Consider the following 26,762-nt stretch of genomic DNA (forward strand, 5'->3'; position numbering starts at 1 on the left):
CTGACTTGTACACAAGTGCTGCACCTCATCAGTCCAACAAAGCAACATTATGATGCTGATGTTGGTAGTTCCCCAGCATCTTACCTCCATTGTTGCTATTTGACATTGAAGCAATCTACACTATGGATATCATTTTTTTCAAGTAAATATCAAATTAGCAAAACACTCTCTTTCCTTGGTTGTGCACTGGCAAGGGGCTTTGCAGTTCTGAGAAATCCTGCTTTGTGAAAATAATTCTCAGTTTCTCCCACATGAAGCATACTTGTTTTGTAACTGGAAAGCCTGGATGAAGTCTTCAACTGACCCAACAGCCAGACAGTCAAAGCCTATGGTAGCTGTATAAAGTGTGACCCATCTGTAGGACAGCAAGTTGGTGGATAGCTCATCTAGATACTTATGAAAGAACGTCCTTATGGAAGAACTGAATACAATGGAGATTTGGATTTAGAAAACCCATGCATCTTGCATTACAGAAGAAAAAACTGAAGCTGCGAACAGTTGTACTACCTTAAAAAAGGAGATCAAGTGGAAAGTCATATACAGTATATATGTTGCATAGCAGCTTTTACCATATTTAACTTGGGATTAATTGGGTTATAAAACTTCCTCTAAAGGCTACTTGAGCATAGTGTCGCGTGCACATTCCATTTTTACCCCAGCATTACTCCTTTGCATTTCAGGAGAACAATGGAAAAATAAACTATTCAGTGCATCAACTCCGAATGGTAGGCATTTCAATAATTCTAAAAAGTGTAATTACATAACAGAAAAGATTCAACATGATAGCTTTAATTGGGGAATTTGTAAAAACGCATCATTTATAGCAGGCATGGAGCTTTTCTGAAATGACCACTATAACAAAGCAGAAATACGCTATGCAATGACTTATAAAAATGAAAAGTATGCGGAGCTAAAACAGTACTGCTTTTAAAAATCAATTGGAAGACAGAAGAACATTTCTTGCTTGAAATATTGCCTCTAATGTCAACTAGCAACTCTTTCACAGCATATTGGTGTGATTTTTTTTTTAATATTCTCATGTTTGAGTCACATTCTAATTTCCTTTCTATGGTAGAGTTGTAAAGATTACTTCAGCTAGATAATAAGACTGCCAGGTAGTCGTACTAGATAATTTTTCTTCCCATCTTCAAAATTTGGTTCCCTTACCACTTAACCATCTATCTACCAAAGTTTCTTGCTAGTCTTTGTGGATATTCAATTCCTTTGTCTAATTTTTTTTCAATGATCAATTTAAAATGCTTTACTAGTCATTTGTTCCAAATATACATAATATATACTGTATATGATATAAGGTGGCACCTTCAGAAGTTCTTCAAGTTACAGGTACAATTTATAAGGAGGCAGGGTTACATCGTAGCTGAATCCAGAATCTGTAGAACATTGAAATAGCTTTTCATTTAGTGTGTAAGGCACATTTATATTGAAAATCTGCTGAGGGATCAAGCTGTTTATGACCTACAGTAAATGAAGCTGACTGCAGTGTCATGATTGTTTACCTTATGTAGAGCAACATTAAGGGTTGTTGAGTAATCTAGGCATTCATTACACTTAAAAAAATACTAGTTTGAATGTAGACTAGAAATGATTTATTTATGAAGTGCTACATGCTTCACACCTGATGTAGCAAACACTCAGTAATTTCTGTTACTGTGCCTACATCACCTAGGATTGCTTTTCCCTGTAACAGAGCATGCTTGATACAACTTCATTTCATAGAAACCAGGAAGCCTTAAAGCAAGGGAGTTTTGGAATGTGTTCAAGATCAGATCCTCACCTCTGTTATGTGTTCGGATTTTGTAGCCTTGCTAGTTTGCCTTTCTCTAAAATGAGTATTTTGTGACCAATCATTACTAAGGTATTCTTGCAACCAATATTTTATGATCTCAGAACCCTAAAAGTTCCACATGTTCCACAGTTTTATTCAAACGTTTATCCCTAAAGGTTTGAATAAAACTGCTCCAGAAATTTACACAAAGCACAAAGATACCCAAATATACCTATTGTAGGCTTTTTATTACACAATACACAGCTGCAACTCCTAGAAATAAATACTTCAAAAATTACATTTTGCCACCGTTCCAGTCTTTTTTTATAAGATGTTTAGGAATTATTCCTCCTTCCTATCAAAATTGCTCCAGATGAAACATATCCCTGGATATCATTCAGGGGATCAATACTCCGGCCTAGAAAGAATTAAAACGTTAGTCTTTTCATCTTCAGGGCCATATCTTTCTAATCAGAACCATGTTATCAAACTTATGCTAGTTATATAATTCAGAACATATTGCAACCCATTTTACATCATTAGCTATAGTGAAATGTATTTGTTTTTACACAATTGGGCTTAAGGAGGGAAAGTTCCATTTTGCAAGAGACAAAAGGCCTCTTTCTAGAGGACTTTCTTACAGTCCTTAAGATGGCAGAGAAGTATGTTGGCATATTTTGTACAGTGCTCTGTCTTGATTCTATTTCAGTTAACAAAGCCAGTATACAGTTCTTAACACTTGGCACAAGAATGGAATTGGTATCATGTGACTTTGCTTACTCCCCAGCAAATACCATTAGTTTTTGGGAAAACCACTCTCCTAAACTTGGGATGGGGATGGGAAGGAAGGGAGTTTTGACAGATGGCTGAAGTGGTGGATTTAGGCCATTTGCCAAAAAAAACCAACACTGGTTTTGTGCAGGTCTTTCATATGGGTATGTTCATCTAATCACAGCTCCATTTCACATGGGTTTAGTGCTATTGTGAAATAGTATCAATTTGGAATACCTTGATTCTGGAGTAGCACTAAACCCATGTTTACAAAACAAAATACCCCTCCCTCAGGTAGAGCAAACAGCCTCAGTTCTGGCTGAGAACAGATTGATTGGAAATCTGGCGCAAGTGCCATTTTGTGCTTGTCCAATGTATAATTGAGGATCAAGAGGTAGAACTGATGGGGATACACACAAAATGGGTGGAGGTGCCAAAGAAGCCACTGAAACTGGGATCTTTGGCAGTTTTTAAAATCAATTTTCAAAGCTGGAGGTGCCAAAGAAGCCACTGAAACTGGGATCTTTGGCAGTTTTTAAAATCAATTTTCAAAGCCTGATGAGTTTCATACTCTGTCTAGTTTCACAGATGGAGGACTTGTAATAGCTCTAAATGATGCACGGGTCTAGGGAAGACTAAGGTGACCAAGGCCATCACTTTCTCCTTATCTCCATCCAATGTACATACACTTCTGAGAATTAGCATTCTTTTTACCAAATGTTATTTTTAAAAAAAGCTAGAACACCCAATAAGCACTTCAGAAAACATCAGGCATTATGTGCGCAGATATTTTTGCAGAATCTAGTTGCTACAGTGGTCCAAATCAAAATGGCCACAGAGGACAGTTGTCATGCACCTGCATAAAATAGCCAATTAAAAACTATGCAAATCCCAGCTCTGGATTGTCTTGTCAATGAGGTATCACAGAGTAGAACTTACGTCAGAGCAAAGTGGGAAATGCTAATTTTAAATGGAGCAGTTGAAGGTGAATTTAAACTGCTTCCACCCTTAGACTCAGGACTGGACAATGCAATGCCATGAAAACACATCCTTAACCTTCAAGGTGTAGTTATGATATGTGGATGAGACCAAGGGATTTTATCACTTGTAATATTTACGGAGGCAAAGAGATTATACCATGTCTTATTGTCTTAGCTTTTTTCTTGTACTCAAAACAGAACAGCTGCTGAAAAACTGAAAGATAAATAGTAAGCCATACCTATCTGAGTTGAATACATGCATATGTGCAGATTAAGGCTTCTTGGACACATTTGAGACTCATCTATAGATGATGTCATAAGTGGTGCTAAAATGTTACCATATCACATAAAGCAAATTGTTTTAGTTTTTTTTTTTTTTAACCATAAGAACCGTGTCTCTACGTACTGCCTAATGTGTACATTTTTATTTTCCACAATCCAAACTGATCACCTTTCTCCGACTATGGCAGAGGCTGATAGCCAATTCTTTTAAAAATGGAAAAATTATAGACAAAAGCATTGGACACATGGGAAACCATTCTCAACCAAACTGCCCTGAAGCAGCATGCCAATGAATTTGGTGACTACAACTCATCTAAGAGGTAAGAAGTTGGGCAAGGTGGTAGGTGGAGAACAGCATTTTGCAATCCAGAGGGCACAGCAATCCAAGTCATTTGCATTCTAACTCCTTACCTGCTCTTTGTTTTCTGGGAGTGTAGAGCCTGATGCAAAGGGAATCAGAAGATGGCTGGGTGGAATCACAGATTACTGTGCTACAATGGAAGTAGATCTGAACAACAGACAAAAATCACCAGGCATCACAAAACAGCTTGAGAGCATGTTACTAAAGAACATGGCAAAATACAGAAAATATAGAAAATTCTTGTCCCTTGGGAAGAATTGAATTCAACTGGTTTTAAAATAAAACTGAAGTATCGCAGTTTTCACACAATATTACAGCAATATCCTTGTAAAAGTTCATAGCTTAGGAAAACTATGTTATTGTCATACAATATCTTTGGTAAGAAAATAAAGACAATAATGCTATCAAGGCAGAATGCGGGAGGAGAATCTTATCAATGGAACAGTCACTACCCTGATATACCATCAGTAGGGCCAGCTTATCAAATTTGTAAGATTATGAAACATCATGTCAAAAATTACTCAAATTGACCCATAAAGGCAACCCTTACCTCTCCTTGAACAGCTTGACTATTCACCACAAATGTAAACATTTTCACTTCAAACCTCTTCAGATGTGTAGGAAATGGGACAGAAGTATTGGGGACATCATGGAATATGGTCTGATGTGAATCTGCTGTATTTTCACGACTAGCGTATAAGATTAAAAAAAATCATTTGATATATATCTACATGTACACCTGTACATATGTCTGTGTGTGTGTATACAAACACACAGACACACACATATACATACACACAAACACACTCACACAAAGAGAATCTCTCAGGAAGACGGGTAAAGAATTATTAAATACAAATAAAGTAAAATATATTACTCATATATTGCTTAACAAAACTATTAACTATCAGATCCAGCCTGTGCCAAATTGGCATTAAAGACCAGAAAGTCCACTTAACTAAATTATGCCACGGAATGCAATATTAGCACAACGCCTATCAACCACAAAGACAGCCTTTCCGTCTGACTGTTGAAGTAGAGAACTCATATAGTATTAGTCTCTAGAAGAATCACCATCAAGCTCTATTTTAAGTTTTGAGGTTATGGCAAGAATTGCCAATGTATCTTTCAGTTTTTAGATGACTGAATTATTGAACATAGAAAAGCAGCCATTTCTGCAGCTGGTTGGTACAAAGTGTTATATTTTGTTCTGTCTTGGAAAGTTTTTACAGGTCTTTCATTCTCCTAGCATAACCCAAGCCGCTTTATATGCAAGCCTTGTCAAACTGCCTTCTGTAACAACTGCACTCATAATGTTCAAATTTTCATCTAAGTGGCAAAAGACCTCCAATCCACATTTAAAACTGATACCTGCCAACCACTATGTGCCATTGTGGAAAACTGTTTCTGTCAGATTTCGCAGTAGCCCAGCAGTTCTCCAGAAGCAGCTCCAGTTGTGGATCTTGGCTGTGAAGAAGTTCTACCTGAAAGTAGAGAGGCTCTCGCAGGTAACTGCGTACTGGATACTCGGTGTGATTGTAGAAATCTCTGTAGGACTGGTCTATAGAAAAGCCAGATAGACAAAAGAAAAAAAATATATTAGGATCCTAGTATCCAAAACTAATTTATTCCATTTAAGAATCAGTCTTCATCACCAGTCTAAACTAGGATTATGTGTTCTACTCTGATCTGTTTATTAGCCCAAGAACTGTATTAGCACAATGCAAGAGTACACTGACATTTTAAGCCCAGATCAGACAACTGGAGTGGAAGCAAAGGCATCTCTAGAATCAGAGCTACTGCTAATCATTAGTGAGAAAAGCAGGACCGGAATGATTTTATCATTGATTAAACTTCTACAAGTTGAATTCAAGAAAAATGCTATAAAAATGGCTAAAAGTCAATTAATGTAATTGAACAGGAGGAACTGCAAAAATGTGTATTACCAGGCTGCTCGCTCTGTCCCCAGTTAAAGATTTTGTGATAGGACTGAAAGATGTTCTTCTATAATTCATGCTATGCCAATTAGATCAAAACTAGTAATTTATTGTTAACCCAAAATACAGGCAAGAGATGTTCTTGGCTGCTACCACATGCTTAGATTGGGAGGAGGAACAGACAAAAGAAACAATAAAACTGAACCCTGTTTTGCTGGATGACCTGGTATGCTCCCTTCAACTGACAAATGTGACAAGCAAAGTTAATTCAAGTCTAAACAGCCCAAGTTTCAGGACTCAAGTTCATAATTTCCTAACAATATAAAAATTCCCAGTGAAGCCAAGAGAGCAGTGGAAATTGATGAACGTTCAATAGACAGTTGAGACTTATCAAAGATGAATCCCACATAAAGCTAGAAATCCAGTTTATTATAAATAAAGCTTACAACATTTAAAAATAGCTTTGGCAAGATATTCCATTCTTTTTAAAGTTGGAATTTTTAAAAGGTAAATACAAAATGTTTGTTTAAAAATTCAAGTTAGAAACTTGAATCCAAGTTAGAAACAATTTCTCCTGCTGGGGGCTGATGCAACAAAATACAGTACCATAATTTTATTGATTATGGTCTTAGATATGCTATAGGTAACCCCTCTGCTTTGAAATTACCTCTGGCCAGTTTAAGGGCAAGTTCCAGTTGCCCAGTCCCAGGCAGTATGCTTGGTGGTGGTGTTTGTGCAAGGCTATACTGGAACAGCAGCGTATTTCCAATGAAGTACTGGCAAGCACATTTCAACCTTGAAAAAAGAGAGTTTGCCAACAAAAGAACCTTCATGTATTCACCCAAGCTCACCAAGAGCTCCAAAGTTTTAGCTTCTCTCTTTTCACATTTTTGGGAAGAAGTTGATGCACATAGGAAATTCAGAGAAGCTTCAGTGGGCTATGTTGGAAACCCATGCCTGCAGAGTCTCTCTAGATGGACTCCAAATCACCCGATACTATTATACTCCTGATATTTTAGAATAGGGAGTGCCAAAGCAATTCTTCCCGAAGCAGAGGATTCCTCCTCATACAGTTCTTTTAACTCAAATTCTCCCCAACCTGGGAATTCTGAGAACTGCTATCTCAGCATGTTTGGAAACCACACAGGACAGGGCCCAAATTGGCTTCAAGTGCTTCAGCTCTCAAGTCACAAATACTCACTGGTAAATAGGTGTTGCTTGGCCTGGAAGGAAATACAGGACCTCATTTTCATAAGTCATGATGGTGTTTTCAAACTGTAAAGAAGAATGGAACGAAACATTCCAAACAGAAATTGGATCCCTGCCCTTCCTCCACGTTGGTCAAAGGCTCATGTGGGAACCTTCCCTCTCGCCCTTTATCACCCCATGTGAAATAGGAAAGATCCATTATCATTAGTAAAAATATAGTTCCAAGGTTTTCCTCCAGTTGTCACTTATAACGCTATTCATTATGAGCACAAATGATGCTTGTCCTATTAGATGGATATAAACCTCTTTTCCCAACCTGGCTTTCCCACTGGGAAAATCAACCCAACACAGCCAGAGTGTGGACAGACTGGGAGAAGGACAGTAGACACATCCTATTCTACTTTACAGCATCCTTTCCAGACACCTACCCCCACCCCGCAAAAAGAGAGGGAAACCTTCCCCCAGTAATCTCTCACCTTGCGAGTTGTGCCACAAGAGTTTACACCGAAGAGGAAGATCGCTCCTGCCTTTGTCACAGAAGCTGGTTTACAGCGCTTGTCTCTCAGCACTAAATTGGAGAGGTCCAAGTTTGGCATGCCAACCAACATCCGAGCAGAGACTGCAATTGTGCCGTTAGGCTGGCAGTCTGCAAGAGACACAGTTTATTCCAGGAAGGTCAGGAGGTAAGGATTCCTTCCTTGCTAGCCCCGGTATTCCCACTCTCATCCCTTGCCTTGAACAGAGCCGCATCGTTGAGGCCACCAGACAATCAGCTCTTGGTGCTGATCCTAGTTTTTCCCAGCCAGCTACAAGCAAACATTGCAGCTGTCATTCCATGTTAACTGGCACTCTTGTGTACCCATTCGCTCCAACATCTTCATACCAGCCTTCCATTCCCAAAGAAATACAATTTTCACATTTTGATTGTTGACGGTAATAATTTACAACATATGTTGTCACCTCCCTTGGTAATGGCATCCTTTTTACCATTTTCTTCCTGCCTCATTTATTTATTAATCTCCCACCTTTCATAAAAGAAGTCAATGCCTTTTTAAAAAAAGCAACAAAAGGAAAAGTATATGAAAAGTATAACAAGGATACACACATTGAAGAACAGGGAAGCAGGCCTACCAAAATTACTTACCCTATAATTCCCACATCAAAGTCACAGCATATTGGGGTGGGGGGAGGGAAGAGAGAGAGACAGAGGGAGGGAGGGAGAAGGAAATTACAACAGTTACAAGAATGGAGCGCACTGTAGCCCTCTATGGAGGCTGCATTAACTTATTGATCCATTTGTTAAAAAGGTGAAGATGCTATGGAAGATTGTATAATAGAACGGGGATTGTATCCCCCTCTAAATTTCTGCTGGGCACAATCATTCAATAGTAACAGTTCTTCCCCAAGTCACTGCCTTGATCCCAAGTCATGAATGGGAAAGTATTGTTGCCCTTATCAACATTAATATTTCTCCCTTATTCTCCCATGGTGGTAACTGTCACATGTGATCTCTGTTTCAAATGTGCTTTTATTTTTATCTGAGGAAGGAAGGAAGGAAGGAAGGAAGGAAGGAAGGAAGGAAGGAAGGAAGGAAGGAAGGAAGGAAGGAAGGAAGATCAGTTTGATGTAAGGTGCTGGCCTTAGAAATCAAGTGATTGTGAGTTTTTAGGCAGGAAAGCTGACTGGATGACTTTGTGCCATTCATTCTCTCTCAGCCCAACCCCTGTCATAGGATTTTTGTTGTGGGGGAAAATAAGAGTATTTTTGTGCCTTGAATTACTTATAAAGCAATAAAGGTAGATAAAAATCTAAGGAAGGAAAGACATTTTGGAGAGAAGCTGGGTGACAGTAGAGACTTAAAACAGAGATGAGAGGCAGGATACAGGTTATGAATGGGGAAAGTCAAATTCATGCCAGTATGTTCTCGTAAACCATAAAGTGGAGAGCACTAACTCAGATAGGGAAAAATGGTGTGTGTTGCTAACGAAATATCAATAAAACAATGGTGATTCCAAAACCAATCTTCAGTTCCAAGCCACCTTAATTTTTAAACTGGCAGAATGCCAAAGCGTTTCCTTTGCACAGTAGAATATCTTCGCTGTGTTATAGAAAGCTTCATACAATACAGTTTTTCTACAATGTACTTGAGACAAAGGAGCCAAGAATCTGTGAGAAATAAAGCTCCTCCAACCTAAATCTAAATTATACTTTTCTTGCGGAAAGAGAGAGAAGAAATAATTATAATTATAATATATATATAGTAGTGTATAACATGAATGATATTCCACTAAATATATGAGTGCCATTATAGTGAATTTATTAATCTAGATTAAATAGATCAAAAGTGACATCTTGAAATCTGGTTGACTACTTCCCAAATGGATTTAATGTATCTGGAAGGATATCAGGTTCAACATCCCTCAGACATTTAACCAGGAATATCATTTACCAATTAGATCTTTCGGAGAGAAGCTGCAGGAAATGGTAAATTCAATCATTTCTATTTGACTGTGATGGTCCTTAAATAGCAACTGGAAGGCGGTCACAATCCCAAAGGCGTTTATTTCCTAGGACACAAAAGAGAGTAGGTTTTCAAATGATAGAAGGGAAAAATGATTAAGCACCGCATCACAAAGTACAATGTTAGATTTTAAGGGTATTTTATTTAATTTTTCTCCTGGCTTGCTGTTCAAAGTTCAAATGCAGTTCTTAACCCCAGCAATTTATCCACCTTTGCCTGAGATGGTTCCCTGGCAGATTATTTTTTCCATTCATTAACACAGAATAAGCAAGGGCCTCTTTTGAAATAGTGTGAAGATTACAATAACACTTCTAGATCATGGTGGAAGAGAAGCATCAGAGCATGTTGCTGAACCAAAAAGGGCTTTGATACTGGCTTCTAATAAACATGCAGGTTGCTTACTCCCAGAAGCAAAGGAAGTTGACTACAGATTTGTTTCTAGGAAGCAAGAATTGCCCTCCCCAAAAAGTATAAGTAATGTTCTCTACCCCGCAAAGCAAGACTCTTAGATAGGACAAAGAATCCGCCTACGTTTTTCCTGTCAGTGGTCCTCTGGACTTTTTGCAGTCCAGATACCCTGTGGCTATTTTCTTTGCCTGTGTTCTTTCACAGAGAAGTAGGAAGTGGGAGAAGAGGAAGTGAGTGAGCAGCACTGATTGTGGGGAACCCATGAACGAATTTCCAAGGCCAGCTGTTACCGATGAGGTAACAGCTGACTCAGGAACGTCGGGAGAAAAGTTAATAGCAGCCACAGTGGCAAGTGGGTCACTTTGCTTACTCTTCTGTTTTATTCTGGGCTAGTCTTCCATCAAGGCTCAAGCTTGGGCTGAAGACATCCAGATGATCACAAGATGGCAGTGCAGAGATACTGAAAACTCACTCTTTGCTGACTTTTAGTGCCCTAGCAATAGCACTTAACTCTAACCCTAACCCTCCCCAGACTTCAGGACTGGCCCATGTTCCTCCCCACTGTCCGACTCTGCTGCCAGCTCCGCAGGCTGCTGGCGGACCACAACACTTAAATACTGCTTTACAGTGTTTTACAGTTCTCTCTAAGTGGCTTTACAGAATCAGCCTATTGCCCCCAACAACTTGGGCTCCTCATTTTACCCACCTAGGAAGAATGGAGGGCTGAGTCAACCTTGAGCCTGGTGGGATTTGAACTGCCAAATTGCAGTCAGATGGCAGTCAGCAGAAGTAGCCTGCAGTACTGCACTCTTACCACTGCACCACCCTGGACATCAGATTCTTGTCACCTGATTGTCGGAGCTGAAGGCAGCAAGGGGGAATCCAATGCATACCTGTGCCTGCAGACCCTGGGAGGATTTTTTCACAGTATTTATCCACGGTTCCCACTCCATCCCAAAAGGCATTCCCTTTACATTCTTAGACAGAAGGCTGCCCAGACCAAGGTTTGGCGTACCTCAAGTAACACATGAGTGGCAAGCTTCGGCACTCTCAGGACCAAGTGAGTTTGATTGACCTGCAATCCATATTGAAGGGTCTGTGCTGTCTCTTGGGTGAGGGGTGTATTTCCCACAAAGGGCATCCAATTCTGGTCAACATTGCCACGTTTCACCACTAAATAGAGGGCTTCATTATCACAGAATCCTTCTGCATGGGGCAGCACTGGAGAGAAGAGGAAACAAGGTGGGTGCCTGTCTTTTACTTCCCCACTCACTGGGCCGATCCACAAGCTTTCCTGTTAACATTTCCGACAGCTTAGTTTCACAGAATGCTACGAGCAACTACCTGATAATTCATTATACAAAAACGTCTAGGTACAATATAGTGCGACTGTTTAACTGCCCTATTAAAAAGAATTTAGGTATCAATGAAAGGCTATAATTGTTTCTAACAACGTTAGCGTAACATCTTCTGGATCAAGAGAATATAGAATAATAGAGTTGGAAGGGACCTTGGAGGTCTTCTAGTCCAACCCACTACTCAAGCAGGAGACCCTAGACCATTTCAGATATGCAGACAAAAGACCTTATTTTCAATTCACTAGCTTAACTTCTCAGTTACAGTGGAAATGTCTACTACCCGAGGATCTATCTTCCAGGTTCTAACCATATTATTTCTGGTATCCATAATGGAAAGAGGCAGAAAGTATTAGCTCCAATCAACTCACCTGCATCCCTCACCAAGGCAGAAAAAGGGACTGGGACTTCAAAGATTTCTCCCTGAGGAATCACAATGAATTGCAATACAAGGTTGGTAGTATAATTTCGAAAGTGTTCTGGCACATACTGGGAAAAGTTAAAAAAAGAAGGCATTAATTTCTACATTATCACTAACAGTGCAACTATTAAAAAAAAAGCTGAGTTTAGTATTGGTTACATGCAATCTATTTAGATAGATGAAATTTATGGATTACAAAATGTGTCTTTTTCTGTAATTCTACGTTAAAATCTACACAATATCTAACAGATAACCAGAGTTGGAAGGGACCTTGAAGGTCATCTAGTCCAACCCCCTGCCCAAACGGGAGACCCTACACCATTTCTGACAAATGGCAGTCCAATCTCCTCTTTAAAGTCTCAAGTGATGAAGCTCCCACAACTTCCAAGGGCAAGCTGTTCCATTGGTTGATTGTTTTCACTGTCAGAAAGTTTCTCCTTATTTCCAGGTTAAATCTCTCCTTGTTCAGTTTCCATCCATTATTCCTTGTCTGGCCTACAGGCGCTTTAGAAAATAGGTTGACCCCTTCCTCTCTGTGGCAGCCCCTCAAATATTGGTAGACCTCTATCATATCTCCCCTGGTCCTTCTCTTCACTAGACTAGCCAAGCCCAGTTCCTGTAACCGTTCTTCATATGCCTTAGTCTCCAGTCCCGTAATCAGCCTTGTTGTTCTTCTCTGTACTTTTTTCTAGAGTCTCAACATTTTTTTTACAATCTTGGTGAGTTATTTCCTGTTACTGCATTTAGACTATTGATGGTCTTATATACTTATCAATTACATTGATAAATAGACTGCCTCAGATGGTTGAAAAATCTCTTTAGAGCAGCCTTATCCAATCAAGCAACCTCTAGATATCTGGAGTTCAGCTTTTACAATTTCCAAGCTAGCATGACTGGGAGCTGAGGACCATATATATATGGAGAAAATTAAGATCCTGGAAGACTGATTTTGACTCCATCTTGGAAAACTTAAAATTGCAAAACTTGTTTACATGTGTAGGATAGTGAAACACTGTGGTATCTCTACCCTAGATACCCTACAGTGTGAATCTTGGCTCCCTCTTTTATACAACTTGATAAAGTATGTCTAGGCATTCTAAGCCTCCCTCACCAATTATTTCTCTGTAAATACAATTAGCTAACATCCACTTTCACTCAGCCTTTGACCAATGTTCCATTTTGTGTTGGGGAGGGAGGGGAAAGACATTCAAATTGCCAAAAATTCTTCTGAAAACTAAGAAAGGCTAATCCACCTCCAGGTTAGAAATTCCCAGGAATTCTCAGGACTGGATAGTCCAAATATTCTAGTGATACTTAACAAAGAATATCATTTCATGGAGTTAGTGACCTCCCTCCAATATCGAAGGGAGAATTTGAAGTAGTAGCCATGTGCTAATTATAGGCACACAGAATGAAACACGGTATCTGGAAAAATAAAATGTTTCAAGCCACTCCATATAATAATTCAGTTTTGGTTGAATTATTATATTGGGGTTAAAAGGACCATCAGCAGTTTTGTTGTCAGTGCTCTTTTGCTGCTAATGATAAGACATTCCATTGTAACACCTGAAGACAAGGCCTAAATTGATATCTGTTCATACCTTCTTCTCAACTCCAGGACTATCAAACGAGATCTGCACAAGGTAATCTTTGCTGCCATCGGGATATTTGATTTCAATGATCTTACAGCTCCATTTCTCAGCCTCAGGCAACGGCAAGGGCCCTGAATGACCCACTGTCACACCAACCAGGTCTACATCTGGCAAGAAGGAGCCAACTGTTGCATTGAAGAGCTTGAGGTTTATCTTTGTATCTGCAGGGGGAAGGAAAACCATTTGAAGGAAAAGTCTGCTTTGGGCTTGAAGTTCTCTCTCATCTTTTCCTCCAGCTGCTTTGTGAATGAGCCCCCTTTGGCTGATCCTAAGATTTGGATGCCCATGGGCACCAGGGTACCCACTGAGATACCTCTTGATGTCCACCAGACTCTCCTACCCTATTTAATGTGGATGGCATTGAATGAACTTTTAAATAAATCCATAGGAAAGTTTGGCATGATGGCAAAGCAAAGCATCACCAGCCAGTGTAGTCTTTATCGGTCGTGGACAGAAAGTAGGGTTGGGATCCACTGGAAATATCTTTATTTTATTTATTTTATTTTGTCAAGCGATTATAAGATAACAAGTATAAGTATAAACATAGTTATGATACATGAAATGGATACATATAAGAAAAATAAAAAGAAACAATAGGACAGGGACAGTAGGCACATTGGTGCGCTTATGCACGCCCCCTACAGATCTCTCAGGAAAGGGGTGAGGTCAATAGTAGACAGTCTAAGGTTAAAGTTTCTTCAAAGATTTAGGAGTGTCCCTTGTCCAGAGGCAGCAGTTTGTTATGTTTCTGTTGAGATTTTTTTTTTAAACCCAGGATAGTAGGAATGAGGTAATGTACAACAGGAACAAACAATTCACAGGCTGCTATCCTATACCCATTTTCTGGGTCTCAGGTCAACCCTTACTGTCAAAAGTGGTGCATTTTCTCTTTCTTTGCCATCTGCTGCCGCCCTTGCAAAAGGCTGGAAATAGATATACTAAGCCTCAGTGAAACTGACTTTTTGAGTTCAGATTCCCTCCCTCCCCCCTTCTCTCTCGTCCTCTCACTCTCTCATTGTGTGGGTGGGTGTATATATGTGTGCATACACACACATTGCACGTTCCTCTCTCTCTCTATATATATATATATATGTACACAACACATCAAGAATGGTTCAGCCAGGCTTGTAGGGAGACCCTGGACAAGATGTCCTGGATTCCACCACTCCCTCTAAGAAAACCCTATTGTTTTCTGTCTGTTAAGAAGTCCAGAGCCACCCCTTTGTCATCCTCTGACCCGCGCTTTATAAGTTAATTAAAAGACTTTTCTTTTCTGTCCCGTTTCTCTACCCCTTGTTATTGAGGGATAAAGATGGTAGCAACGTGTCACAACATGTGTTTTTTTAATGTCTAACTGAGCTCTAGCACTTAAGGAAATGAAGCTGGTGGGTGTGGTTGCCTAAAGCTGTGCTCTGCAGTAATATCAAATCTCCTTCAAGCAACTCCTGATGACTTCATGGACACACCCATGCAGTTTTCTTGGCAACGCTGCATTAAAAAGTTGCTGCATTAAAAAGTTGTTTGCCGCTGCCTTCTTCAGAGATATTTTTACAGCAGCTTTTATATTCTCTGAACTTAACCCTCTGAGTAACCAGCTTGTGCTAAACTACAGAGTGTGCAGGTGAAAGCAATATGGGGCGTGCACAAGCGCACCAATGTGCCTACTGTCCCTGTCCTATTGTTTCTTTTATATATTTTTATTTTTCTTATATGTATCCATGCATTCATAACTATGTTTTTACTTATACCTTTTATCTTGTAAGAAATTGACAAATTAAAATAAAATAAAAATAAATAAATGACCATCTAAATCAAGGGTCTTCAAACTTGGCAAGTTTAAGACTTATGGACTTCAATTCCCAGAATTCCTGAGCTAACATGACTAGAGGAGGAATTCTGGGAATTGGAGTCCACAAGTCTTACAGCTGTCAAGTTTGAAGACCTCTGATCTAAATGTTAGATCATTATTCTATTAAAGCATTTTTAAAAGTCAGATCTTGCAAAACTCAAGTGTGCCCACATATCTAGGTAGCTTGGCAACCACTAGGGGGCAATAGAGAACGTTCCACCACTAGAAGCCTTTATGCAGTGTTATCTTTATGGAAGACTACAGAAGAGGCATCTTTCTACTGTCCTGTATCAATTTCTTATAAAAAAGAACAACTCACAGTCTGTAATCCTGATAGGCGCAAGCTGCAAAGGTGTGCTGATCTTCTTCAATATAAGATGCTTCGTAATACCTCTGCTGTCATCTTCCCACAAATGCTCCACAAAGGTGTTGATTCTGTAGGTGGTCATCAATTTTCCATCAGCCACGTGACTCTGGAAGACAAGAATAACTGGTAATTGTTGCTTAAGTGGGTCACGTAGCAAGACAAATCGTGTATTAAAAATGGGCAGCCCCCTTAAAATCCAGTTTGCACTTTTCTTGATGTTGCCATCCATCTGTTCTGACCAATGCTTCCTTAGACAGTAACAATTGCACACTGTTCCCCCCAAAACTTTAAAATTTCAATGGCTGTGAATTATATGCATTCACAGCCCGTAATGAGTCCCCAAAGGTTTATGAATAGTCCAACAGAAGTCTGCCACAGTCTTTTGGGATCAGGCTGATAAGCACCCACCTCTATCTCCCTTGAAATGCTGCCAACGACTAAATTGCCAGTTAGGCCAAACGGAGCACAAAGTCAACATGGAGCTTCAGATTTTTAAACTGGCCAGAATGAACAAAGTTGCTTCCTGCAAATGCTCATGTCCCTTTGCTCCTCCTTTATGTCTTATGGGAGGGGCCAAGCATCTCCAGGCCTTAATCCTGAGTCACCCCTTTTGTCTTAACTGTTCTTGCTTTCTGGCAGCTGTGCACAAGTGCGCACTGGGATCAGGCTCCCCCTGTTCCTCTGCCTCGCTGATGTCAGATTCTGGAGGCTCTGGAGTCAGCACATAACTCTGATGGCCCTGGCCCCATCTCTGTGTCGGATGCAGATCCCTCGTCCGAGCCCACCCCAGACTCCAGAACTGGCCCATGTTCCTCCCCACTGTCAGACTCTGCTGCCAACTCTGCAGGCCGCCGGCGGACCACAACACTGTGCCACATGTCAGTGCACCGTAGCATTCAGAATCAGGAACTGAACTGTGGTCAACCATTTGTTTTTCTTCTCCCCACTTCAAATAATGTATCTTATATAGATCAAAAAATGTGCAAAAGGTGGCTGTCCAGATTGTGTTAAAACTACACCATCACCTCTCACCAGAGGCAATGTTGTCTAGGGCTTGTGACAGTAGGAATCCACCAGCCCCACTGTGAAGGATAGGGGCAATTCAGAAATGTGAAAAATAAATGAACACCTGGAATGTATCCTTATTTATGCTAGACTGGGGATGAGCAGCTTGTATCCTGAGGAGACTGATATGGCACCCAAATATTTTTTCACAGCCCATAAAAAAAAAAGTGCTTTTCCCCTTATTGTGGGTTAGGAAACGGATGAGCTATATTGTATTACAATAAAAATGAAGAGAAAATTTAAAAACTCGCACCAGAATACCTGGCTCATCTGCATAACACCACTCCCCGCTTTGTAACGCACTGTTGCCTACAGTAGCTTTTAATATCCAAAACGTTTCCCATGCCTACCTTGTAGTTACCACCCAATGCACCAAAGGGTATCATTACTATAATGGCGTCCTTGTTACTGGCCAGCATGTAACCTCGGCTCTTTATCTCCTGGGTTGACAGTTTGTATAGGTCGACACCCAGCTCTATGCGCAATTCTTTGATTGTCTTAGCTCCAATTAGAAGAAGAGAAACCTGCTTCGGGATAGTCCAAGTGATTGTTTCTCTGGTGTAGGTTATACCATCTATGGAGTAATAGGGTAGAAGAGAAAAAGATAGTACAAGGCTACATGGAAGGAAACTTAAAGCCTTCAGAGATTAGGTCAGGGATCCATAGCCTGGAAATCATTACTCTGTTTTTACCCACCTATAGGGCAGGCTACAGCAGCGTCGATTATGAAGAACATCCAACGCTGCTTGTAGTAGATGCTGGATCTCACAGAAGAAAAAGGAATCCCACTGAACTGAAACAGAAGCAAGAAGTTTCCAACTTTTTACTTTGCCCAAGTGTGAAATTGCCAGCTCTTCAGGACATTGAATAAAATGTATCTCTATATATGAATCATATTTGATGACATTTCATTTTTTTAAAAGAGCAAGTATCCCTGGGCAGATAGGTGAGAAGGGGATCAGGGATGTCACCAAGTTCTTGGCAGGGGAATTCTGGGAGTTGAAGTCCTCCAGGCTTAAAGTTGCCAAGGTTGGAGACCCCTGCTTTAGACTGAAGGCACCAATCCTTTGTGTCTATCCCTACCAATGGAGATGTGATGACCCAGGATGGGATACAAAAGCAACAAAGTCACACAAACAGGTGAAGTCCCTTTAAGTCCTTCAACTTGGCTTCAAAGGTCCAATTATCATTGACTGGAGAAAAAACTCCCTCACAAACAGTTGCAAAAAGGAAGAACTTTCGTTCAAACTCAAACTACACATAAATTATAAATAGGAAAAAACAACACAAACCACATTGAAGCAATGAATGACACAAGGCAGGATAAGGGCTTGAAGATGTCCACAGATATCGAAATACACACATTGGGAAGGATGCCAGAACTCAAATAAGAAGTGACAAACTAGAAATATTTTCACGCTTTGCTTCCAGCACTGGCCCATGTGCAGTTTGTCCTTTTAAACAGTTCTCACAGCAGCAGCCCATGAAGGAGATCAAGGCTCTTTCCTCCCCTGTAGACCACACCATTCATGTTTCTCCCTTATCCACTCCTCCCTGCGTGACCTAGGATGGAGAGGGGATGGGCCTGGTTCTTCCTCTGTATGCCCAGCCGGCTTGTGCCCTTCCCCAGTTTCCTCCACAACTTCCAGAGCCACACTCCCATTCCCTGTCGGCTGTTCCTCCTCTCCCTCAGAGTCAGATTCTAACAGGGACCTGACAGGAGAAGGGTAGAAATGAACACCTATTCCCATGAGCTATGGTTATTACTTTAGCTAAACAACATTACTGAACATGTGGATTCTGGTCACTGCCTTCTGTCCTGCATCTTCATATGTTCTGAAAATTAAAGTGAGCTCACTTCCACTTTCTGAGCTTGAGATGTATTGTAGGGCGCTCTCAACACCATCCTGGTCTCTGTCATGTTAATCCCATAACCAGCAGCTTGAGCTTCTTCAACCGTCATCAGCCTGTTTCCAGAGTCCATGTGAAAGACTATTTGCCAAATGGAGGGAGTTCCAGTTTTGACCTAAAACGTGGCAGCAGAAAGCAAGAAAACCGAAGCATTTTAAGGGTTATGTAACTGTCTGCATGGAAATTATGCTGTTTGGATCAAGGAGAAGACAGAGAAATACCTCTGAAAAAGCAGATGCCCAGTCTTCGGGTTGATCTTGAACAAAACCATCTGAGATTAAAGGAACATTTCTTCTCACTGAGACCTGGAGGGGAAACAAGAGACAGTATAGTTGGAAGATACTTCAAGGTATTTAAGAGGTTTAAGAGCATAAATGTCTATTACTCCATCCCATTGCTTCCAGTTCTTAATTCAGCCTGGATGTTTTTGCAGTCATTAAGGCAGAGTGGGGGAACTATGGCCACTTTATGACTTGTGGACTTCAACTCCTAGAATTCCTGAGCCAGCATGGCTAGCTTAGGAATTCTGGGAGTTGAAGTCCACAAGTCATAAAAGGGCTGTAGTTTTCCACCACTGCATTAAGCTATAACCTTCTCAATAATTACAATCTGTTTCTTCCTTTCTTGATGGTCAAGAAGGGCCATGTTCTGACCTGCAGCGTTACCATCTTGGGAACTCCCCATCCCGGTTTGATGTGTGATGGAAAACAGCATAGTGCAAAAATGCATTAAATGGAAGTCACTTTCTTTAATCAGGAGAACCCAGAATGGGTAATGAATGTTCCATTTGCCCAGGCTAATATATGTTTAAAGATCTCAGATAAGGCATCAGCACCTTCCACTTCTGCAGCCACAGTGGCCGCTCACCTCAACTTCCTGCTTAAGGCAACACTCCTTGCAGAAATCAGAAGTATGTGTTATATTATCAGAAGCTTAGAGGAGGTCATATAAAGCAAATGCGTTGCAGTACATTGGGAAAGTCCTGAGATGACGTGCAGGCTTGTCTCACTGCAGAATGGTTAGTTGCTACACCAAGACCACGCAATTGGGAAATGAGCACTCAGGTTGGCGAGAGGCCACCTTGCTCATATTTGTAATCCTGAGGCCAGCTGATATCTCTGGGTGTTGTGTCTATTTGCAGGTGGGCAGGCACTTACACTGCAAGCAGGACACGACAGGCAGCCTTATTTTCATGCCCATGCTATAAATTAAGTGTTCTCACTTCTACTACCTCTATCAAAGAGGCCAGTCTGCTCCAACCATATATCTATACTGCCCTGACTTCAGCTGAGTTTTCCATCCTGGATCAGTGGGAAACTGAGAAGAGAACGTTGTCTCTATTTTTACTGCTTAAATTCTCAGACTGATGGGTGTGGTATATTCCTTTATTTAGCCTATGGCATATCATACATGGACTACAATATATTAACGTTTCAACCAGATTAGTAAAATACAATAAAATAGAAACGTTAAAAAGATCTGTGTTCAAAAACCAAATGTCTAAGCCATCTAGCCACTGATGCACAGCATCATTTATATTAACAAAATCAGATACTGGACCGGTGTTAATATTGTGTGTGGTGTATAATATGGCTCTTTATATGGTATAATATGGATCTTTATATGTGTTACTTCAATTGTTCAATTTCAAACTTGCCTCCAGGCACATTCAAGGTTATCTGAAAACAGAACCAGGCTTACTATGTTAAACAAATAAAACAAAACTCCTTTGTGCAGAAAATTCTGGACCCAGATCTGCATTATTCTTCCCCCAGTCCCTAGACTGGACTGACCCATTGCTCTGGAGTTAGGCAGTTGGGTCCTTTCTGCAGAAGGAAGGTTTCTTCCAGCATTTCCCCTGAAACCAGATTTCAGCTGCCATTCTAGCTGGATCCAATGACTGGCATGATGACAGAACAAGCTAATGTTCACTCAAATAGATTATCCCAATACAAAAACTATTCAACGGCCTTGCATTGACATGACAGAAATCCAGCTACTGCCTTAGTCTATCACCTGTTGAACTACTCCTCAATCTCATCTTAGTGAGTCAAATCCAGTGGCTATACAGGTAGTCCTCGACTTATGACCACAATTGAGCCCAATCTTCCTGTTGCTAAGTGAGACATTTGCTAAATGAGTTTTGCCCAATTTCACCACCTTTCTTATGATCTTTGTTAAGCGAGTACTGCAGTTGTTAAGCCAGTCACATGATTGTTAAATGAAACTGGCTTCCCTATTGAGTTTGCTTGTCAGGTGGTCCCAAAAAGTGATCACATGACCCCAAGGCACTGCAACGGTCATAAATAGGAGTCAGTTGCCAAGCATCTGAATTTTCGATCACATGACCATGGAGATGCTGCAATGGTAGTGTAAAAAATGGTCATGTCCCTTTTTCAGTGCCATTGTAACCTGGAACAGTCACTTAATGAAGTGTTGTAAGTCAAGGATCACCTGTAATGGAAAGCTGGGTGTGCTTGTGTTGTCTCAGGCAACTGAACAGAAGAGCACACAGCCCTACTTGTAGGTATCAGTAGTATTTGTCAAAATGCTAGAAGGAATGAAAGGTAGAGACTGACAAGATTTTCATGTCCTCAACCCTTCCCAAAGTTGCCTCTCCCCAAACTGACACAATTCAACATCTAGCCAGGGTACAAAATTATACTTGCAAAATGTGACTTTCTCTGGCAGAGGATTTAGGAGTTCTTGGTTACAGATTCTGCAATTGGTATCCATAAAAGAGAACATACAGTTCCAGCATTAATCTCTTTTCACATTATTTGCCCCATAGGCTTTAACCTGGTGATACTAAAAACAGTAACAACCCTAAAGCAGAATCTAAGAGTCCATACAGGTTAAAGTGCCAACTGCATTCTACTTCCATTATTTCTAAGTAACATACACAAAATGAGAGCTATTGGAGTGTAGTTCAGCTGTCCATGGTCACGATGCACCTGAGACCTCCTGGCAAGATGTTTATAGGAAAACTGTACAACCATCACAATTTTGATTGTGCAGCACTATCAGTGGCTGAGGGTCGCTCGACTATTCTCCAAACTTACCTCCATATAGTTTGTCTCGCAAACAATTTCCCTGGCCTGCCAGGGGCCATACGAGCAACTCACAGGGACATTAAGCAAAGCTGCATTGTGCATCTCTGGCTGTGTTGCTGCCTGGATTTGTATGGTTAGCGTGAACTGCCGATCATCCTGAATAAAAAGTTGCAGAAAGAATCAAACAATAATTAACAGGAAGGTCTTTGGATGTGCATATAGAAATGATGCCTCCAAACGATTAAGTTGTGCTGGTTTAAGTACTTAAGGTACAACATTACTAGTGCAATGTACTGTTCAGTGTAGGAAGAGTACATCTTCAGAACGGCTGGAACAGGATTAACAATTTCCACATCAACATCACAAGCAGGAAGTTAACAGTGTTGCAGAACAAATTACAAGCTTCATAGGATGGCGACTCACAATTATATAGTAGGACCGCATGTACCCTAGGAAGATGGGCGGTGATAAGTAGTATCATGACCTTGTCTACCCCTAGGTTAGTGTTTGTATGTACATCTTCCAACCTGGGAACAACATTCTGCATTTCTTTTTCAGGATCCCTCAGATTTTTGTAGATTCAAGTTAAACATCTTAACCCTGGGAATAACGAAGAAAATGTTTGAACACTTCACAGCATGGGTGTCAAACTGGTGGCCTACAGGTCAGATGCCTCATGCGCAGGCCATGCCCACCCCAGATCCATGAATGGGAAAAACATCGTGAAACGTCACATGATGGCAACATGACATGGAGTGTTTGACACCCATGTTTTACAAATTGGCTTATGACAACATAAAAACATAGGGTTTTGTTTTTTTTTGCTTTGATCACACCCATTTCCTTTCTTGCTCTAGTCTATCCTTATGGTGCCCTCAACACCAGAGGTGGTATTTAGCAGGTTCTGACCAGTTCTGGAGAACCAATAGCGGAAATTTTGAGTAGTTCAGAGAACCAGCAAATACCACTCTGACTGGAGATTTTACAGTATCCCTCCCTAGCCATGCCCACCAAGCCACGCCCATAGAACCAGTAGTAAAAAAAAAATTGAATCCCACCACTGCTCAATACCCCACAGAACCTCTGCCTGCAGCCTTTGCCCAAAAGAAGATGGATGACGAATAAATCATCTTGTTTCAGAAATGTTAGCATAGAATTCCAGAGCCTGGTTTATAGTCAGTTCACCATTATATACCTCTCCTACCTACCACTATCTGAGTGTAGCAGCCAATCAGGGAGGCCCGGAACTCAATGTTCCCCCATGCATCCTGGAAGATGGTATAGCCGCATTTCATAGCCTGGACCTCATCAATCGGCCAAGCTCTGCCAAACTGATCTGAAAGAACAAGTATATTGGTTATTTAGAAACAAGATAACTGCATTTCTAAGCACAGTTATCAGCATCATATTGTTGGCTAGCATGATCTTGCATAAAAGATAGTGGCACAAGCCTTCTTCCCACTTAAGCCAGATCCAGATTTGCAAATGTTTGGGGAAAGTGATATCTTCCCTTGTGGTGCAGCATTAAAGATGGGAGAGCTTGAGTAGAGAAAATATGCATCAGAATTATAGGAGCATGCCATCATTGGCAGAGAAGATAGGACACTACAGAGGTGTCTACAATATTAAATGGCTAAGATAGCTTTTGTCTCAGAAATCAATTGACATTAATAGTTCTAATATACCAGGTTTTTTAAAAGTCTGATGGTGGTGGGGAGATGTAGAGCAATTACAACATACAGAAACCATTCTTTCTAAGTGCAAGTGGAGGACATAGGTGGGATTTTCAGACAGCCTCCCATCCAGGCAGTAAACAGACCCAAATATGTGATTTCCAAATGGTATGAAGGGAGGTTAACTTAGAAAGACAAACTGAACCTATAGCACAAGTTATTGTCACTTGCCTAGAACTTTGAGAGTTAACCACTCAGATAAGAAAGCCACACAGTTCTTTAGATTCACTTCCTGAAAGATGTTGCAGAGAGTGAACACTGCATCTGTTTGCAACATTTTAAGGCAGCTGCCAGACGATCTTGGGAATAGACCCGGCTGCTTTAAGATGCTGCAGGCAAGATGCTCCATGCATGCTCCTGTGGTGCATTTTAAAACGTTCTGTGGAGATTGACTCTGAAGTACCGCACTGCAACTATTGAGTAGCATTACTTCATCGTTGCATCATCAGATGGAATACTGTATTAAAAAGCAAATATCAGATTGAAGAATTTCTAATAATTCATAATAAAAGACAGAGGAGGATCAAGACTCACCAAGGGCAGCAAAACCGACATACTTGTTCTGGAAATAACTCGAATTCAACTTCAGTTTTGCAAGGCTACCTAGACATTCCACTTCCACCTGATCTGAACCGCAAAGAGGAAGAATATTTTATTAGATTTTAATCTCATCTTTCATTCAGGAGCACAAGGTGGTGTACCTAGTGCTTTCTTTGCCTATTTCTCCCAACAATTGCCCTGTGAGGAATGTTGCAAGCTGACTGGATCTGTTTTAGCATCCTTGAATCGGCATGGGAAATTTTTTTTCCAAAAGGAGCAGGTTTTGGTTCCTCCACTGGGCTAGGCGACTGCTCAGAATATCTGAAATTCCTGACATGATCCAGTTGATAACTACCGAAGCCTGCACCAACTTACCAGCTTCTCCAGACATTTTACACTCCAATTCCTTTCTTTCCAGTCAGAGACCAAAGGCCAAACAGATAATCCAAATAACTAAAGCCTGTTAAGCTGGGGAAGGCTGTGATAAAGAATACCCAAACCAGCTTACTCCGTGCAGAACCTGTATGGATTATGAATGTAGTAAGGAAGAGCTTGGAAGAATTTAACGATAATGCTTTGCCCAAGACTGGATTCCCAAGGTGCTTTTCCAATCGAGCAATAGCCAGAAGTATAATATCTGTGGCTATCTCTAGCTGCGCCTACAGATCTGATCTTTCTTGTTAACCATTTTAATAAGGAATAGTGGAAGAAACGATTAGTCAAAGTATCTAGAAACGATTAGTCAAAGTATCTAGAAGGTACAATTTATTTCCTTAGTAGGTTGCACCTTGGGAAAGAGCAAGACAGGATCTCTGCCCAATTTGTATGATTAGCCAAGGTGAGGACTAGGCCGCCTTCTATTTTTTCAAAAGATGGGGAAAAAAGTGTGTGTCGGGGGACACCTGTGGCTCTTTCCACACCATTGAGATGTCCTTCTCCAGGGGCAGTCAAAGCCACACAAAGATCTTACAAAGCAGTTTGTTTTGCATTTGCTCAGCCTCCTGCTTACCTGCTAGAGAAACAAGCTGGAGCCATGTTCTGGGGACCAGAACAACTAGGAGAAACAGTCTGAAAGAGATATTAGAGTACAGGTCACATTTTATACAGGCAACCTAACCACAGGTGGCACTCTCCCCAGTCTGATTGTTATGCTTGATAAGATGCTGGCTAGCTGTAGAAGAAGCTGAGATTTCAGGATCCAGCATAGCTGAAAGCCACTTCAAGGTCTCCCCAGCAGGAAGAGAAGCTGCTCAGCAGCTTTCATTCAGTTCCCTTCTCACAGAAAATCCATTGCCAGAATAAGTTAACACCCAGGCCAGGGGTGGGATTCTACCGGTTCTGCCAAACCCGTAGCTCTAAAGAGCAGCTGAGACCGAAACAGTTCACTGCAACAATCTTCTGCTGTTCTGTTTGGCCCACCTGCCCACACAGGCTCTAGGCTGTGCTTTATTCCCTGCTTTTTCCACCTCAGCTGCTTTGCACGGCACAGCTAAGTGCTGCACGTCAGCAGGAGAAGGTGAATGCTTGCAGGAGCCAGTTATTTGTAAAGAGTGCACATGCACAGCACACGTTTGGTGCGTAGACCCTCACCGAACTGGTTGTTATGCCAGTTAAGATCCCACCCCTGACCCAGACTCAATCTTTCCATTAAACCAAAACCTATAAGGCACAGTAGAGATGATGGACACATGTACCACTTTGACAACAATCAAATAAATCACATCTTGGTTTTGACTGGCAAACCCAGAGAGAGCATAATACATCCAAGTCTGTGTTCCCATCTTAGAATACCACCATAGTTTAGTCATACGGGGTCACTGGCTGGGTTCACAAAGTGCTTCGTTTACAACCCACAATGGATTGATTGAACCATCATATCAAGCCCAATCAAATAAAATCACAGGATGCAATAAGTTACTTCAGCCGAACATGTTCACAAATTTTGGGTTAGAAAGAGACTCAGGTATAACTATAGTTTATAGCTATAGTTGACTATTTAACTATACACACTACTAAGCTATCTGCTATGGTTTACAAGCAACAGATGATTAAGCCAAAATAAAAACAAACCACATAATTTAGCGTAGGAAGTTACATGGTTGTTACAATATAGTGATAAAACTATTAGGATACAATCTAGGGAAAGCTAACAGTCTATTGTGTTAAATACTTGGGTTCACTTATCACATTAAGCTATTAGAGATAGTTTTGCAAGCTATGTGAACCCAGCTAGTTATTGCTTATCTAATAAACGCAGTTAAGTAAAATGCAGCTTAATATGACTCACAATCCCAAATAGTAATTTTATTTTAAGTAAGATAAAAAATAATTCTAAGTCCAGGCCAACTTTTTCCACCATACCCTTAAGCTCACCTTACTGCAAGATATGAAACCATTCTGCTGGAACATGAGAAGGACAAAACTACCAAGCTAAAAGTTCTCTTCCGCAGGATCACTCAGACTTTCCCCATCAGTACAAAAGCAATTTCAGAAGAGAACATTAAGGGAGGAGAGCTTGCAGCTGCCTTTTAACAAGCTCTGCCCCACGCTATCCCAGCTGT

At 40.7% G+C, this 26,762-nt stretch overlaps 1 protein-coding gene across 1 annotated transcript; it reads right to left on the bottom strand.

Moving 5' to 3' along the window:
• Positions 1–691: 691 nt before the first annotated feature.
• LOC113443430 (uncharacterized) lies at positions 692–26,597 on the bottom strand. Its single transcript, XM_026711635.2, has 21 exons — positions 26,575–26,597; positions 25,211–25,269; positions 24,196–24,288; positions 23,137–23,264; positions 21,938–22,084; positions 19,097–19,180; positions 18,823–18,990; positions 17,661–17,757; positions 17,315–17,538; positions 15,852–16,005; positions 13,633–13,844; positions 11,982–12,099; positions 11,271–11,476; positions 9,776–9,893; positions 7,803–7,972; positions 7,319–7,392; positions 6,785–6,912; positions 5,552–5,741; positions 4,731–4,869; positions 4,231–4,327; positions 692–2,204 (listed from the first exon to the last, which is right to left on the bottom strand). The coding sequence occupies exons 1-21, from the start codon at positions 26,595–26,597 to the stop codon at positions 2,122–2,124; spliced, it is 2,712 nt and encodes a 903-aa protein (XP_026567420.2). The 3' UTR covers positions 692–2,121.
• Positions 26,598–26,762: the final 165 nt, after the last annotated feature.

Source organism: Pseudonaja textilis, chromosome 2 (genome assembly GCF_049901715.1).
Source record: "Pseudonaja textilis isolate UNSWEBS1 chromosome 2, rPseTex1.2, whole genome shotgun sequence".
NCBI lineage: Eukaryota > Metazoa > Chordata > Lepidosauria > Squamata > Elapidae > Pseudonaja > Pseudonaja textilis.